At 37.6% G+C, this 15,668-nt stretch overlaps 1 protein-coding gene across 3 annotated transcripts in view; it reads right to left on the minus strand.

Annotated features, from left to right (window-relative positions):
* ptpn12 (protein tyrosine phosphatase non-receptor type 12) overlaps nucleotides 1–15,668 on the minus strand; it is a 68,850-nt gene that overhangs the window by 36,499 nt on the left and 16,683 nt on the right. For all 3 annotated transcript variants that reach the window (XM_023266100.3, XM_035946360.2, XM_035946361.2), the window contains exons 2-7: nucleotides 8,056–8,164; nucleotides 3,895–3,971; nucleotides 3,627–3,722; nucleotides 1,448–1,486; nucleotides 456–527; nucleotides 265–324 (exon numbers count right to left, since the gene is read on the minus strand). In XM_023266100.3, coding sequence (XP_023121868.1) covers nucleotides 265–324; nucleotides 456–527; nucleotides 1,448–1,486; nucleotides 3,627–3,722; nucleotides 3,895–3,971; nucleotides 8,056–8,164 — 453 coding nt within the window. The remainder of the gene's footprint in view (nucleotides 1–264; nucleotides 325–455; nucleotides 528–1,447; nucleotides 1,487–3,626; nucleotides 3,723–3,894; nucleotides 3,972–8,055; nucleotides 8,165–15,668) is intronic.

Raw genomic sequence — 15,668 nt, forward strand, 5'->3', positions numbered from 1 at the left:
TTGAACGTATTGTGTGATATTCCCTTTTTTTAACTGCTAAAGTTCCTGTAATTTATAACAATAACTCACATTCATGTCATTGTTTTTGATATAAATGGTTATTTGTTTATTTTTTTTCAACTTGTGACACACTGTATATCAGGATTTAAACACTAATAATATTCTAATAATTGTTTAAGACTCATAGATTGTCACAATTCAGTGTTGGAAAAACTTTTCATGCATGAATAAATAATAGAATGAGCAATTATTAGGAGAACTTACATTTTCATACTGCACCACCAACGTCCTGATATAGTAGTCTGTTCGGGTCTGTTCTGATTCCTAGAAAACCAAGACGAGAATATTTACACAATACTCACCGGGAACAGAACAAAATGTGCGAAAAGCCATAGTCCCTTACACGCCTCATTTTTTAAACACACAGCTATAATACTACAGATTTGTCTACTTACACAGGAGATTCTAAAGGGGCCGAAACTCATGGGCTCCTCCCTGAGCAGCGGGAAATACCGCTCACATTTTTTCTAACCAGAGAAGAATAGACGTTAGCTTTAGCTGAGAGCAAAATACCAGAGACATACCACAGCTTCCTGCACACACACTTTCTGGTTTGAAATAAACAATAAACGTGGCATGTAGAACATAGACAATGACAAATAATAGGGTGACTAATTACAGACATGCTATATATACACCTATGAGTGGTGAACGCATTTAAATGGATACACACTACCGTTCAAAAGTTTGGGGTCACTTAGAAATGTCCTTACTTTTGAAGAAAAAGCATTTTTTTTCAATGAAGATAACATTAAATGAATCAGAAATACAGTCTAGACATTGTTCATGCGGTAAATGACTATTCTAGCTGGAAACGGCTGATTTTTAATGGAATATCTACATAGGGGTACAGAGGAACATTTCCAGCAACCATCACTCCTGTGTTCTAATGCTACATTGTTTTACCTAATAGTGTTGAAAGGCTAACTGATGATTAGAAAACCCTTGTGAAATGATGTTAGCACATGGATAAAAGTGAGTTTTCATGGAAAACATGCAATTTTCTGGGTGACGCCAAATTTTTGAACAGTACAGTAGGTCAACTTTAACTCAATTAGAGCAACTTTAACCAATATGGAGCAACTTTTACTAATTCAGACCACATTCCAACATTCAAGCACACTCAAGCAAACAAAACACCTACAGTTCTACTAAAATTTCCACCAAGGCTGAACAATTGTATACATTAAGGTGTTATTGCTGCATGACATGGAAATCATTTTACTTCTACATCTCGCTGACCAACATTTTTTGCAGATATTCTACTAAACAAACCAACAGACAGAAGAGAAAGCACATTGCAACCTTGGTGGAGATAATAAAACACACGTGTGTACAGACACATTCATGGACACTTTACACAGACTGACACAAACAACAGACTTACCCTTCCCATCTCAAATTCTCGACAAGCCATTACAATAACCTGCAGAGACACAAACAGTAGTAATTACAATATTTACACTCATAAAGGTAAATCTTACATTTGCTAAAATGCAGTTTTGTTAATTTCTACGTGTTCTATTTATGCAATGCAGCAGTTTCCAAAATGAGCACAGGAGATTAAGAGGAGTCTCCGAAAGAGTCAGAAAAATCTCGAACCTCACATCATGTTTTTATCATACACGATACAGCAGTAACTCAGGTCATTCCCTTTGATCCTACAGGAGTAATTATCACGGCTGCAATCTCGAGCTTTTTAGAGTGATAGTTAAACCTAATCACAGCCTCCTCCCTCCTCTCATATTTGTCCATCTGGTTCAAGCATAAGCACTCCCCATCTGCCTCTTAATTCCTTACAGCCTCATTAAATATTTATCCTAATTATCTCAATTATTACAGTTCTACTTTTTCATGATTATTAAAACTTTATTTAGACCTGGCACAGTGACTTTTTTATAACACCCTTATCATCACCTCTGCACACACATGCTTCGCTTAAAGCTGGAAAAAGACAACGAGAATATTTATTAAAATAATTTAAAGTTTTCCCTTTGGTTTTTCTGAATATTACAATCTCAGGATGCAGCAGACCTTGTCACTTATTAGCGACCACACTAAGAAACACATGAATTTTCACCAGACTGCTTGAATAGAATTGAAATGAATTAATCATTCTACAGTGATTGGAGTGGTTTTATATTTTAGAAAAGCTAAAGAATGACTTTTTACTGTGGTGCTTTAAGTGGAAAACATTTTGAATCTTTCTCATATGGTGTAACACTGACAAAGCCAATCAAAATAGTATTTTTTTTTGGGCTTTTAGTGGCATTCAGATCTGGCTTTGCTCTCATCATTACAGAGCTTTGTGGCACTGATTTAAATGGTCAAACAAGTTAGTTGTGTTGCAGTGCTACACTCCTTGCTAATGGACAAACCTTTGTGTCGCAATAAGACGCTCTAATGTTAGATTGAGATTAATCCAACAGATGTTTTATATGAACAGAGGATGCATTTCAAGTGTCAATATTACAGTGAATCACGTACATTTAACTGTGAAAAGCCAACATCATGATATTGATCTATATTTAATTGGATCTTAGCAACCAAATATTCCTTGTCAGTGTTTCTTTCCTCTTTCTTGCATATTTTTCTGTGCACATGTGGAGCACGCAGGTCAACAAACTATGTCTTGTAAATAACCTTGGTGTAGCCAAGAACCCTTAAATTGGAGTACATTATGATCTATCTGACAGACTTCTCTTGTAGATTAGTTCCAGAAATTGAAAACCATGCAGGTTTTGCTTTTGTACTAGCAGCAAAACTGTAGCTTGATATGTTTGAGTTAATTTGCCTTACCACTGTTGTGCAGGTACACATCACAATGTCAAAGCTGAACCAACACATTGTGCATCGTCAGGTTTTAATGGCTGCACACGGCTTCTTGTTAATGACAGGATCACACTTGTGTCCGAATCATGGATGCCATTGAGGAGATAAATACACTTGTGCTATTCAGCCTTGCTACTAGTTTTGCCCAGTGGCTACTTGTGGAACTGCAGCCCACAAAGTACTTCAATGAGATGTCTGTAAAGCTGTATGCAGGACTCCTTGAACTGCAAACAAGGTCTGCTTTTCATTATTCCTAAAATGATTAAATTGTGGAAAACATTCCCAAAATGTAGAAAGGTGAGTTGAATTTGCTTAATGTCATCACAGCAAAAGTCTGTCAAACAAGCAATTTTTCTTAATAAACAAATTCATTAATAGATTCCTGGTCCAAATTCCTGATAAAATCCCTTCAAAACATATAAATAATCTGTTAACCAATGTTTTAATCAAGACCACATACGCGCTAAAGCAAGTAGAACATGCAGTAAAACACTAGCAAACAGTCACATTAAAAGTTTTAACAAAGAACATTTGGCTTATCCTGCTTTTTTTGTCTACATTAGCTTTTCTTTGGGGTCACTGTACACTGATCCACAGAGCCCACTCCAGTGTCAAACAGCAAAAACAACTCCCACGCAGAGTTCGGCATGTGTTTTACCTATACGTGCAGGAAAGATCCCCCCCCCATCAATTCATCACCACTGCTTTTCCCCCATTTAATTAGCAATACTCACAGCTACATTGTACTCCCAGTTCATCCTCCAGAAGTCGATGACAGTGTTTGGCAGTGGGCCCTGAGTTGCAATGTAGGCCTCTGGGCCATCCATACCCTGAATGGGAGGTGAAGGGACAGAGGGAAAGTGTGATCACAAATAAAATAATAACATACAAACCATGCAGTAATCGCATATAACTTTATGCAGTTTTCCACAAAACACAAAAACAACCAATAATCCAACCACATACTGTCTAAACGACAAAGAAAAGTAACTTGATGTTTACCTTAATGAAGTTAGCATTGATGTAATCTGTGTCCTGATTGGTTGTTTTTAATGCCAGCTTCACCCTACTGTGGTCAACTAGGGACAAAAAAAGAGAGAGAAAAAGAGAGAGAGGTTTAATCTATTTAAATATTTTCTTTTCATAAGTAGAGATATAGGCTGACACAAAGGGAAAAAGAAAGCACGTGAAAAATGAATCACTATGACAGATTAAGGGAAAATCAGAGGACAGGACATGGAGGAAAATTAGGAAGAACAGAGGTTAATGGACGCAGCAATACCCTCATTCTTGTGTATGGTATGTGTGGTCACATCTGTTACGGATGAACCAGTTCCTTTGCCTTATCAGCATCTCATTCACTAAAAGCCGTAATGAATGAATGAATGGATGGATGGACAGAGGAGAAAAAGAGGATAAAGGTATAAAAAAGTAGGACAGATGTTGGGTCATGTAATCTTCCCTGGGGCCATTAAGTACAGAGAGAAGAGTACTCTGTGCGAGACAGAGAGATTACATGACCTATTACAACACACCAATCACTGTATCTGTAGTAAATGTGTAAGTAAATATTTCCACAAATATGACATTTTTAGTATTTTTGATACATTTTCTCTTACCAGTTCCTTTATGTAATTTTCTATCTCTCTGTCCTCTATCCAACATGGCCCCTGCACTATTTTTCTAAATGTTTCGATATTCAAAAGTAGCCAAAACAAATTCTGCCCATAATTGAACAGTTGCAGGTGATGAGGTTCAAAATCGCCTCTGACTGAAAGTATGTCTCTCTAGCACACAGTGACCGTTAAAAGAGATACATGCACAATAGTTTAAAGATCCCATATTGTGAAAATCCATTTTTGTTATGTTTTGTATGTCTTCAAAAGTTTGATGTGTGAGAATATTAAGATGTTTACTTCTGCTTTTTCTGCCTTTACGCTTCACAAGTCAGTGAGGATTTTATTCAGCTGCTAAGAAGGAACTGACAAACCAATAGTCATGAAGCTACAAATTTGCATAATCCTGCCCCGTCTGAGGGAAGTAATTCAGAACGTCCACCAGGTTTATTTTCATTCTAGAGCTGCTTCTGCAAACTCTAAAATGTCTCAGCTATTGATCAAAGCAAACTAAATGTTCTGCTGTTGGCTGCAAGAGTGAACATAACAGTATTCATGCACTCCCAGCATCTGAGGAACTTGAGGAATTTAGTGTTAGCACATTGTGTGTGGTCAATGTGGGTAATTTCATACCTAGATTTGATCGTATGGTTAAAGATTAGAGCTCTCTGGGAATTGTAAGGCTGAGGGACATTCAGAATTGATGAAAACATTTTCTACTGTAACTTAAAATCAAATAAGGACTGGATGCATTACTGTGTTTTTATATAACATGTTGTGCGTCACTGCAACTTAAACTTTGCTGTGTCAGTCCTTAAACACGTCTGTTTCTCTCCTGCTCTCTGTGCTCACATGTAATGCATTTTGTTACAGCTGAATTGCCAAGAAAGCTGTTCTCATTTACATATTATTTTGTTGCTGTTGTCAGAAAACAAACAAGAAATAGAGACAAACACAGCATATTAGGTGCATGTGTATACCAGCAGTCACTTCAGAGCCATTTCCAAGCTGCTGCTCTGCACCACTAAAATACTGATTTTATAACTGCAACATTGTCCGATAATGATGGAAAGTCCTGGTCTCTGACACTCATTCACCCCGCTTCAACCGCCATGCTGTCAATTGTTTTGCTTCACACTGTCAATGACAGACACAGAGAGAGTCTTCTTCCTGAAGATGAAATGTGCAGCAGCAGCTTTGCTCATTTTAAAAGCAACAGACACTAAAAGGCCCTGAAAAGAACAGGCCTAAAACCAGACATTATACAATCATAGTGAAATGAATAATGGTTGTAGTATATAAAGCTGAAAATTTGAAAGAAATGCTCTGGAAACATGTGAGGCTTTCATTAATTTGCTAAAAAGGGGCACAATAATGGGAGCTTTAAAGCTGCTAGTCATGCAGGACATAAGGTTTCATATAGATTATACGGGCAAGCAGTTGCTATTAATGGCAGCACAGTAACATTATCACTGTAAATCAGACATGTGGCATACACAGTTGGCCTCGCAGAAAGCCGCTTGATAACATCTGGCTTCAATCTAAATGTGTACATTTGTTTGTTGTTGGCAGATCAACTTCCAGTGCTGCAAAGTACATCACAGAAGATATAATAGTAACAAAAAATATTAGGGGAACAAAATCATCAAGAGCTTCGTGGCGGATGTAAAGAAGTTGAGAAGTTGAAAATACTTCGTGGTATTTCACACGTTTTTAATACCACGCCACGAAATGCGATACTGTTCACCCCTACAGATCTGTCGCTTGTCCCCATTCAAGCACTAGGCTCTTTTAAGGTCGATACCTTGTAGTGTGTGGTAGTGTGAGTTATAATGAGCAGCATAAATTCTACACTAAGTAGGCAGATTATCAGGCACATCAAGCTAACTGAGGGGGTCAAATACTGAAGGGGTTTCCCTGTTTTCTGCTTGTGACCCCTTAATATTAAGCAATGCCTCCTTTGCTATAAGTTGCATGCGCTGTTCAAAAGTTCAGGGTCACTTAGAAATGTCCTTGTTTTTGAAAGAAAAGCATTTTTTTCAATGAAGATAACATTAAATGAATCAGAAATACAGTCTAGACATTGTTAATGTGGTAAATGACTCCTCAAGCCTGAAACGGCTATTTAATGGAATATCTACATGGGATACAGAGGCCCCTTTTCCAGCAACCATCATCCTGTGTTCTAATGCTACATTGTGCTAGCTAATGGTGTTCTAATGCTACATTGATGATTAGAAAGTTTTTTTTAAAAAATCTTTTACAAATCCGTGGATCCAGACTATAAGCCGCATCACTGCCAAATTCTAATCACTTGGTCCTTGTGTCATTTCTGGCCTTCCCTGAAAATTCCATCCAAATCCCCATACATGTGAGCAAACATCTACAGCTGAATGTAATGTGGCCATTAGGGCTGTGAAATTACTGCCAAAATGGTAATCATGAACATTATGCAGTTTCTGCTCAGACATCTCTGATTTCCCTGGAATGTCTATAGGATAAAACATGGATTGTGAAATGTTGGCTTCAAATATCAAACATTTTCCAGGACAATTAAGAAAAAGAAAAAGAAAGCTGACCCATTTTCAGCACAAAAAGAGGTGAAAGGATGCCAATGGTCAAGTTAATAATAATAATAATAATAATAATAATAATAATAATAATAATAATAATAATAATAATAATACATTTTATTTAAGCACCTTTCAAGGAACTCAAGGACACTTTACAGAGGCATAAAAAAAGGTAAATAAGTATTTGATCTAAAATTTCACAGATACCATTTTAACAAAGTGTCAAGCAAGTCAGAGATGACTGAGCAGAATTCCCCTGATGACCTAAGATGGATTGCAATTATTTATCAAAATTACTCATGTCATTTGGGGAGAAAACATTTCTTTACTGTACTTCTATACGTGAATAAATTTCGAATTGAAATCGCTAATTATAAAGAGTGCAGTAACCAAATCTTTAAAGCTGCATTGTAGAATATACGTTATGCAGGGAGTCTTACCCAGTGTTAAAACTGACATGTCGAATGTTTAACAAATTCAAGCTGTTCTCTGTGTGTGACAGTTGTGATTAGGTCCTGGTTCCTCCGAACTAAGTGCATCTCCTTGAGCCAAAATAAAAATAAAATTGTACCTAAAATGCCCCATTTGACCCAGTGTTCGCCAAAAGATATGCAGGGTACAATAAACTGTAGTTAGTCGGCTGTGCACAGAGAAGCCTCTAGTCTCCACTCAGTTACTGCAGTGGAGAAACTCAGACTAGAGTGTGACCAGAAACTATTCTGAAAAGAACGAATGTTCTAACGTGATTTTGGCTAAAAGGACTGTGTAGTGTGAGCAGAGCACACATTCAGTCGTGTTTATTCAACTGTGCAAAGCCAAAATTGTGATTAATATATGACTAATTGTGCAGTCCAAATGACCATTATTTATTTTACTAAAAATTACTGTTTTTGATAAATCAAAACATCAACTGTACGAATATACTGTTCATCTCTGCAATGTGATTAAGAATTTGTGGGTGTACCAGGACTTACATGGAAGTATATCTTTATATCTGTTCTTCTTGACATTCTCCTCCCTCTCTCCGATGTTGGTGGGGTAGATCTTCTCTGTCCGGTACTTGGTTGATAACCGCCGTAACCGCTGAAATAAAGAGGAAGACAAGAGAAAGGCATTTAGTAGATATTAATCAATCATGTTCCTCAGTCAACTGTGAAAGTTGGTGAGCAAAAGGTTTAAAAAAGAAAAATGCAACCTGTGGTGCCTTTACACACAGGTGACGGCTGATTTAACTGCATTTCTATTTTGTGTTTGTTTAAAAGAGTCCTGATTTACATACAGGTTACAGTGGTTAAAATCTAAAACACATATTGCTCAATCTTCAACACTGTCACCACTACATTACCACAGCGCCCGGGTCTCTCTCTCTCACGCACACACACACTCACGCACACACACACTCACGCACACACACACTCACGCGGCACACACACACACACACACACACACACACACACACACACACACACACACACACACACACACACACACACACACACACACACACACACACACACACACACACACACACACACACACACACACACACACACTTTCCCTTTTCTCTTTGTGTGACTGTGCATGAAGTTAGTGTGGCCAAATCTAATAGTAGCTGACACTGATGAAGACACATTCACTTAATGGGAAGAGAACAATTACATTGTCTGACAGCAGGCCGAAGTTTAGGTCGCTGTCCTTGAACACTGTGGCTCAGAACAGAAGACTTTCAGAGACAAACAAGGAAGAGATTTTCTTCACGAAAGGAGACACAAAAGGCCACCAGAATTGAGGATTAAAACATTCACACATCGACACAGGAGGCGTTTTCAGTCGCATGCTGAACAGGTATGCTGCTATTTTACTGGATCCAGCTGTCTACATAGGCCATATTTTCCTCTGCAAATACAGTTATTGTGTGCTGGGTCCTGCCCAAATGTAGGTGACCCACACTCCATGCTGTGCCTGAAAGCATCGTTTGTAGACACAGAGGACTACAGCTGCTACTGCTCTGCGCGAGTTACTCGTCCTATGGAAACATATTGTTAGGGCAGAGGATTCATCAGGGGTTTAACCCTCTGAACGCCAACCTGGGTGTTTTTGGCTCCTCTTGTCACATTTTTAATCACTATGGGCTCATTTTTTTGAAATATAAAGTCCTATATCTCTATAGAAACAGTACAACCATGACTAGAAGTAGAGAGAACTCAGACATGTCCTTTGTGCAGTATCACACAGTTATAATGCTATTAACCATAAGAAAAATGAAATTGATACTTGGATTTCTTTGATTCTTTATTTTCTAGAGATAATATTGTGGTACATTTTTGTGTGTCTACGGGTGTTACCAATACTGGAGATAAAATGATGATTTTACATATCGATATTTTACTACTGATATTTTTAACTTGCTTCCATAGATCTCATCTCTACTAGGTGCATACACAGCCTGCAGTTCAGTACAGCTCCACTGAAAACTCTCACAATGTTTATAATGTGACTGCTGATCACCACTGAGTCACTACTGGCTTCTTGGCTATGTTGAAGAGGAACAATTTTTTATTTATTTTTTATTTTTTTAAACAGAATGTGGTTTGCGAAAAAGGCTTATTTGTAACAATTTCACAGACTCTGACAAGCAGTGTCATGTTTTAAAAAATAACATCTTTCAAACCTGGCAGTGGGTTTCAGAGGGTTAATGAACTGAATTCATCACACAATGACTTCTAAAACAAATTTTCCATCTGCGAGTTTCTTTATATTTCTAGAATTTCTGCATTATTTGTTACAACACAATAGCTTCTGTGATGTAAAATATCACACCTAGCAAGGAAATTGAGTATGAACGTTTTAATCCTGTAACTAACCAGCAACACAATATTCAACACATTTTGCTCAAGACCTCCATTGAACTTTGTCGTGCAACTCCTCCATTCATGACTTCACAGCATCACAATGATACTTTAAAGAATTTTTTGTACCACAAAAAACTCCTGCTGCTCCACCCTGATTGCACTCACATAGTATCGCTCTACGGGTGGTGCTTTTTGATTCTCTTTGACCGTTCAATCACTTTCCTCTTTCTTCCTGAGACAGAGAGGAAATTACACATCTCTTAGAGTTTTTCTGCTTCTCTCACTGCTCCCCTCCCCTCTCTCGCTCTCTCTCTGTGAGGCTGAGAAAGTTGGTGTGGGCGTTCAGGCTTCTAGAGACTCGTGTGAAAAATGGTCCCACCTCTTCTCTCTGGCTCTCGCTGCAGGCTTTCCTCCTGTTACTGTAACACGGACATGTACTGTACATCCTGGTTTCCGGAGTTTCTCAAAACTAAGACCTTCTTCCTGTCCTTGTGTCACTTTTTGTCATAGCATGACTTCCATGCTACTGTGGTCCGGCACCCACAGACACCAAAAAATAGATAATCCTCCATCCGATCTTTCAAAACATGCAGTGTTGAAATCATTTCAAGGACACTATGAAAGATTTGGTGAACATCTAAAAATTATTCAACACATAAATCCTTTGAAATTACAAGCCCTAATTTGCTACATTGCTAAACAAACCTCAATTAACTGATAAATCTCTCGTATTCTCTTTAGTTTTTCTGTCTGAAAGTTGTCGTTTGAGTTTAAACAAAGAGTTTAGACTCATGCCAAAGACATGATGAGTTTTTCACCTTTCATTTTGCATCTTTGTAAACCACGACATACTATCAGTAACTGAGGGAGAGGAAGCGAGGGAGAGAAAAGGAGTTAGAAAAGAGAGGTAACACACAGAGACCGTAGGCGGCAACACAGCTGTGCACGTGTGCGTGTTCATTTGTGTTTGTGTGGTAATAGCATTAGAGTTCCTCTGGTCTCATGTGAATTACATTTGCAACAGAGGTCTGCTTCTGTGCTGGGCCAGAGCCCAGGAAGACACACAAACACACATGTACACACAGAAGGAGCAGAAAAAAGCAGCCAGTAATGATGATAAGTAGCTTTTCTTTGTTGCCCATTTCACTTCATTTACAGTAAACTGGAGGAAACGAGTTTATTTTCCCATTAAAACTTGTGATTTTGACATTCTGCAGCAGCTAATCAATGGGTTGTTTTGGCCCTGTGTCACCAGATGTAATTTAACATGACAGAATACATTATCCTCGAGTTAGGAAAGATTTTATGTTTGCACAAGGTTACAGCTTGTGTAATTATGAAATCAAATTGCAAGTGATTAACCACAAGAAAAAAAACCACTAGAGGATAAATTCAGTAATTTACTATGAGACGTTTCAGCAATTGTAAATGCAAAGCAGGCAGCAAACGTCCAGGTGAAGGTCTGCTTATCTAGCCTGGTCAACTAACACAACATTATTAGATGACAGCTACTTTTTGCCAACCGATCAAAGACACCGGTCATCTGAAATGTAAGTACGATATATTTCTTATGGCTACATAGGTTTCAATAAATATGTTTCATATAGCCATTCAGTCACTTTTTATAGACTCAAAATGGGCCTTTTGGGAGGTGACTACGCATGATTGGACAGCGGACTATAAAGGTAATGAGTCTATGTTGCCTTATGATCAGAAATGTGTGCACTTTCTTGTCATTATTTACCATGTGAGAAAAAAAACATCTACCGTAATATGTTTGAAAAAATGAAACCACAATTAACAAAATTGGTTTAATTTTTTTTTTAAATCTCAATTTTTATTATTTTGGTGTTGATTAGGTGTTTGCTTAAACCCCACTTTAGTATTCCTATGCAAGGAAAAAATCCTGGTGATAAGTAATTAACGTGTAAAAAATAGTAACGCTGTTGTTAATTGTAAACTATGACCTGTATCACACTGCATTAGTGCCGTATGAGATATACACAGATACCTTCGGTGCATCCTCTGATATCACCTTTAACTCTCTGAACCCCAAACCCACCAGAAGTTTGAATGGAATGTTGATGACCAAAATGACATAATTTATCAGAGTCAGATATTGTAAAAACAGAAAGAATTGTTAGATTTCCATCACTCTTAGAACTACTCATCTGTGACATGCTGTTCCTTTGGGAATGTTAACCAAATAAAAGCTTAAAATTGTGATATTTCAATAAAATCTCTTTAATCTACATGTCTCATTTTAAAAATGACAAAAATTTACTCTCTCCAATAACTACATTCTGTCAAAGAAACTAAAAATAATGTGATCCTCACGCAACCAAAAAGTTATTAGTAAATAGTTTTGCTGTGTGACTGCTGGTCACAGTAAACAAGTAAAAAACACACACAGTAAATTTATTGATTTTCAGCTGAACTGCAGGGTGTGTTTACACAGTAGATAAGAGACAGGTGTAGAAACCAATTAAAATGTAAGTGGTAAAATGTATATAGCATGTAGACGCCATTTTTCAAGTATTGGTAACACCTGTGGATACTGAGAAAATGTTGTACATTGACATTTTTTTGTAAAAGAAATAATCCAAGAAATCACAATGTTCTTTCATTTATGTGTACAGTTTACAGTATCACCATATAATGTTGTTTTTTTGTCATTTTTTGTCTCGTTTGTGTCATTTGTGTAATTGTCCGTCTTGTTTTTGCCCAATTTTTTGTCACTATAACTTTTTTATCAAATGTTTTGGCTGTTTTTTTTTGTTTTATTTCGTGTCGCTGGCGTAATTTTTTGTCATTTTCTTGTTTTTGTCATTTTGTGTCTCATTTTTGTAATATTTTGTCTTGTTTTTTGTCTTTTTTGTCGTTTTGATCATAAAACAAAACGCTTTATCATTCAGTTCCAGATACCTGTGATTAAAAGTTATGTGCCTTTGTAGACACTCTGTGACCTGTAAGTTGTAATGTGTAAAGGATAAATTGAGGCATAATTTTGTTGAAATTAAGAAAGTTCAGTTTGTTCAAAGGAGTTATTTGGAGTTGTAGTTATTTATAGGTATTATACTATGGTTATACTGGCTTACTTGAGATGAAATTGGGCTGAATATGGCCCCTGAACTAAAATGAGTTTGACACCGCTGGTTTATTGGGTATCATACAGATATGACACTGCTTAGAGTTAGTGGTCAACAAATATAGACACCACTTTAAAATGCCCACAGCTATCATTCACCTACAGTTTATTGTAAATATCTACCTTTCTTTTGGTTGATCACACTAAGCCAGAGTAGTTCATTTGACAAATATACATCCACTGTTATTGTCACACGGTGTCATTGCAGATAATAAAAAATACCCCTTCCACAAGTGCCTCTTTTCTCTTTACTTCCCATTGTTCCACAGACAAAAATCTGTTACTTTGCTACATAAAACAAAAGAAACAGGTACACAGTCAAACACACAAACCAAGCTTGTGTGTATGCTTACACAAAGAACAGTTATGTTTCAAGGATGCAAAGGAAAGAAAAGAAAGCGGCAAAGAGTTTTCTTAGCCTGATGCTCGGCTTTTTCATAAAACCAACAAACAAGAGAGGAGAAATGTAAGGAAAAGAAGGAAAGAGGGGAAAGAGGTGGAGGACAATAGAAAATGGGCATTTTAAATAAGTAAAGGAGGAGAAAAGAAGTGATTTGAGGAAAACAGAAAAAAGCAAATGGGGACAGCGGGGAGAGAGAATGGAGGCTAAGGCCGAGAGGAGAGTGGAGGCTTTTAAGAGGCTCTGGGTAACTAAGCTAATGGGTTCTTTTATTCGTTGTTTCTGTCGTTCATTCACACGCTCCCTTTACACACTCTGTCGCTTCACACTAACGTCTGCTCTGAATGGAGAGGGTGACTGCAGAGAAAGGAGGCAACGAAAAGTAAATATCCTTGTTGCTATCACAACTCAAGTGTGCTCTTCTTCTCAGTTCTTGGTTGTTATCCAACAGTGCATCAGCTTCTGCAAAATGACAACAAGCAATGGGTGGGAAAAAACAGTAAAATTTACAGAAGAAAATAAAGGAAAGAGGGGATAGGGAGGGTGTTATTACAGCAGGGCATCTTTTAAACACCATTTCTCATTCTCTGTAGAAGTGCTTTCTTCTTTTGGAGCGACAAATACGGATTATTTTAATAACTAACACCCTCCATAGGCAGGATGCAAGATGGAAACAGATTCAAAACTATTTAAAGATAGAAAATCCTCAAAGGTGAAGACTGAAGCATGTTAATGTGTTGCATATCAATTCATCTGTTCAAGTTTTTTCCATTAACTGATTACTGTCTCGAAGATCACGTAAAATGGTAAAAAAAAAAAAAAAAAAAGAGTATAAGGTGATGTCATTAAAATATTCATCTTGCCTGACCAGTCAGACAAAGTCAGCTGATATTAAATTTACAATTACACAGTAAAGAGAGAAGCACAAATCCCAAAAAAAAGCAAAACCCACCAGTCGGGTAAATTACACCATTTATCGAATCCAAAAATTCAACAAACATGAATAATAATTTGAATTTTCCAACTGTTTTTGAACTAGTTATATAAATAAAGCACAAAATTATCCAAATCCAAGCTTAAAATTGTGATATTTCATCAAAATCATTTTGTTATATCCAGTCCTCTGTACTTCTAGCCATGGTTGTGTTGTTTCTATCGAGGCCCAGGACTTTATATTGCAGCGAAAATAAGTTCACTGTGAGGAAAGATGTGACAGGAGCAAAAAAAAAAACCTGAAACTGTTTGAGGTTCAAAGGGATAAATGAACTTGTTCGCATCAAAGTGTACAACTGATCATCCTACTCACTCTGTGGTGCTACTCTTGAACAGAAAAAACAAAACTGCAGTTAAATCTTATTAAGTCTTTATCAGTACATTTTCCTGTATAAAAGCAGAGGAACTAACACCACAGGAAATGCTCCTCTTCTCAGAAAAGCAGAGAAACCAAAACACCAGAAAACTCTCTCAGGTGTGAAAACTCCAAAGGCAAAACAGAACTTTCTATGGTTTTCACACATGTAAAGGTAACATTGCACCAAAACCACCTACGCAGCACTGATGTGGTTGAGTCTGCAAAATGTATGCTGCTGATGAGCTAAATTTCTGCAGCTGCTTGGTAAAATGATTTTGCACTTTTGTCGCCACTTTGGATCGACTCGATTGTTTCTCACATCGCTTCTGACCCACCGTTTCTACCTTTCTGCTTCCTTCTCTTTCAATTACTTTCTCACTTCCGATCACTCAGAGAAGTTAAACAGCATGACTGAGTCGGCCGGTTTCCTGCGAACGCACGACTTCCACAGCCACATAAGCAGGGAGGTGCTCCCCAAAAGCCCAGGGCCAGCTTCATATACCCCCACCAGGATGTAACTGAGTCACAGACACATTTCTTCACAATGACTTGACTTGGCCTAAAATGACTTAGGGATGCCAGGATAGTTACTGGGCAGACAGAGACAGATGGAGAGAAAAAAAGATTAGAAAGATAGGCAGGAAGTGATTTAAAAAATGCAAGCAGAGAACCTGGCAGAGAACAGTACAGACGTAGAGATGTAGTTGTTGGTGGATCTAACCTACTTTCTGTCTCCTGGCTTAATAAGTCAGTATCGCTGTACTTCCCTGGCACACTGAATAATTCACAGATGCACGCAGGCACGCAGGCACGCAGGCACGCACACGCACACGCAC

The sequence above is a fragment of the Amphiprion ocellaris genome, chromosome 21 (genome assembly GCF_022539595.1).
Source record: "Amphiprion ocellaris isolate individual 3 ecotype Okinawa chromosome 21, ASM2253959v1, whole genome shotgun sequence".
Taxonomy (NCBI): Eukaryota; Metazoa; Chordata; class Actinopteri; family Pomacentridae; genus Amphiprion; species Amphiprion ocellaris.